Source organism: Trypanosoma grayi (assembly GCF_000691245.1).
Source record: "Trypanosoma grayi strain ANR4 Tgr_2169_V1, whole genome shotgun sequence".
Taxonomy (NCBI): Eukaryota; Euglenozoa; class Kinetoplastea; order Trypanosomatida; family Trypanosomatidae; genus Trypanosoma; species Trypanosoma grayi.
Genome location: NW_008827787.1, coordinates 1 through 1,177, shown reverse-complemented (window position 1 = coordinate 1,177; position 1,177 = coordinate 1). Strand labels below are relative to the sequence as shown.

The 1,177-nt window shown below is 59.1% G+C and overlaps 1 protein-coding gene across 1 annotated transcript; it reads right to left on the bottom strand.

Moving 5' to 3' along the window:
* Positions 1-553: 553 nt before the first annotated feature.
* Positions 554-976, bottom strand: DQ04_21691000 (hypothetical protein; the record flags this gene model as incomplete). Its single annotated transcript, XM_009318029.1, has 1 exon — positions 554-976. The coding sequence occupies one exon, from the start codon at positions 974-976 to the stop codon at positions 554-556; it is 423 nt and encodes a 140-aa protein (XP_009316304.1).
* Between the last annotated feature and the right edge of the window lie 201 nt (positions 977-1,177).

Here is a 1,177-nt window from a genome sequence, read left to right as displayed (position 1 = left end):
AACAAGAGCGGCGACAGTGCGGGGGGAGTGGGGAAAACGAACACAATGGCAACGCCGAAGAACGACTGTGTTGTTCACATTGCTACTAACACTACTTCATTTACCACCACCACCACCACTATTACTATTACCGTTACTACTACCACTACCAGTACCACTACTGCTAAGGCTGCCTTGGACGTTGCGGTTGTTGTTTCTTGCGTGTCTTACCTTTCCCCACTACAACACAGAAGGATGATATGGCCACAAAACGCAAAAAAAAAATAGACATGTACTCGCTAATGATATTGTGGCTTTTCTCTCTCTCTCTCTCTCTCTGAGCCGCGTTTTGACCTTCCGTTTAGATGCTCCTGCGTTTCTTTCCGCTATGCGTATATGTGCATTCGCTGGGGGCCACACAGAACCTCTCTTTATTTCTCTCCTCTTCTTCCTCCACCTCCAACTCCTTCGCCCACCCCCGCCGTGGATCTGTGGTGCAAGATTCACACACCCACGCAAAGAAAGAGAAACACTCACAAGAGATGGCGCAGGACTTTGCCGCGTACGAGGAGGACTACAGCAAGCTGCTGGACCCTGCGGAGCCGCTCGACAGCCGCACACGCGAGTTGTACCGCCTGAAGGAGACGATTCTGAAGTCCTCCGCCGGTGTGCACCTGCTCGCGAAGGCCATCGACACCACCGACTCCGTGCTGCTGCAACACGAGCTGGCGTACAACCTTGGCCAGTGTGGGCTGGAGGAGGCCTGCCCGTTCCTCGAGCGCATCATCCGCAACGCCGATAGGTACAGCATCGTCACGCGCCACGAGGCGATCGAGTCGCTCGGCGCCATCGCCGCCTCGTCAAGCAAGCCGATCCTGCAGGAGTACATGGACGCGGCGCGCGAGCCAGAGGTGGCGATTCGCGAGTCGTGCGAGTTGGCGCTGCAGCGCATCCTCACCCGTGAGGCGAAGGGGGATGCGGCGGTGCAGTCGCCCATGGACTGCCTGTACGTCTCTGTCGACCCCGCGCCCGCCTTTTCGTCGGCGAACACCGACGGCCCCGTGCCAGACACCGTGGAGGAGCTGGAGCGGCTGCTGTGCGACGCGAGTGGCGCCACGTCGCTGTGGCAGCGCTACCAGGCGATGTTCACGCTGCGCAACATCGGCAACTCGGCGGCAGTGGCGGCGCTCGCGCGCGC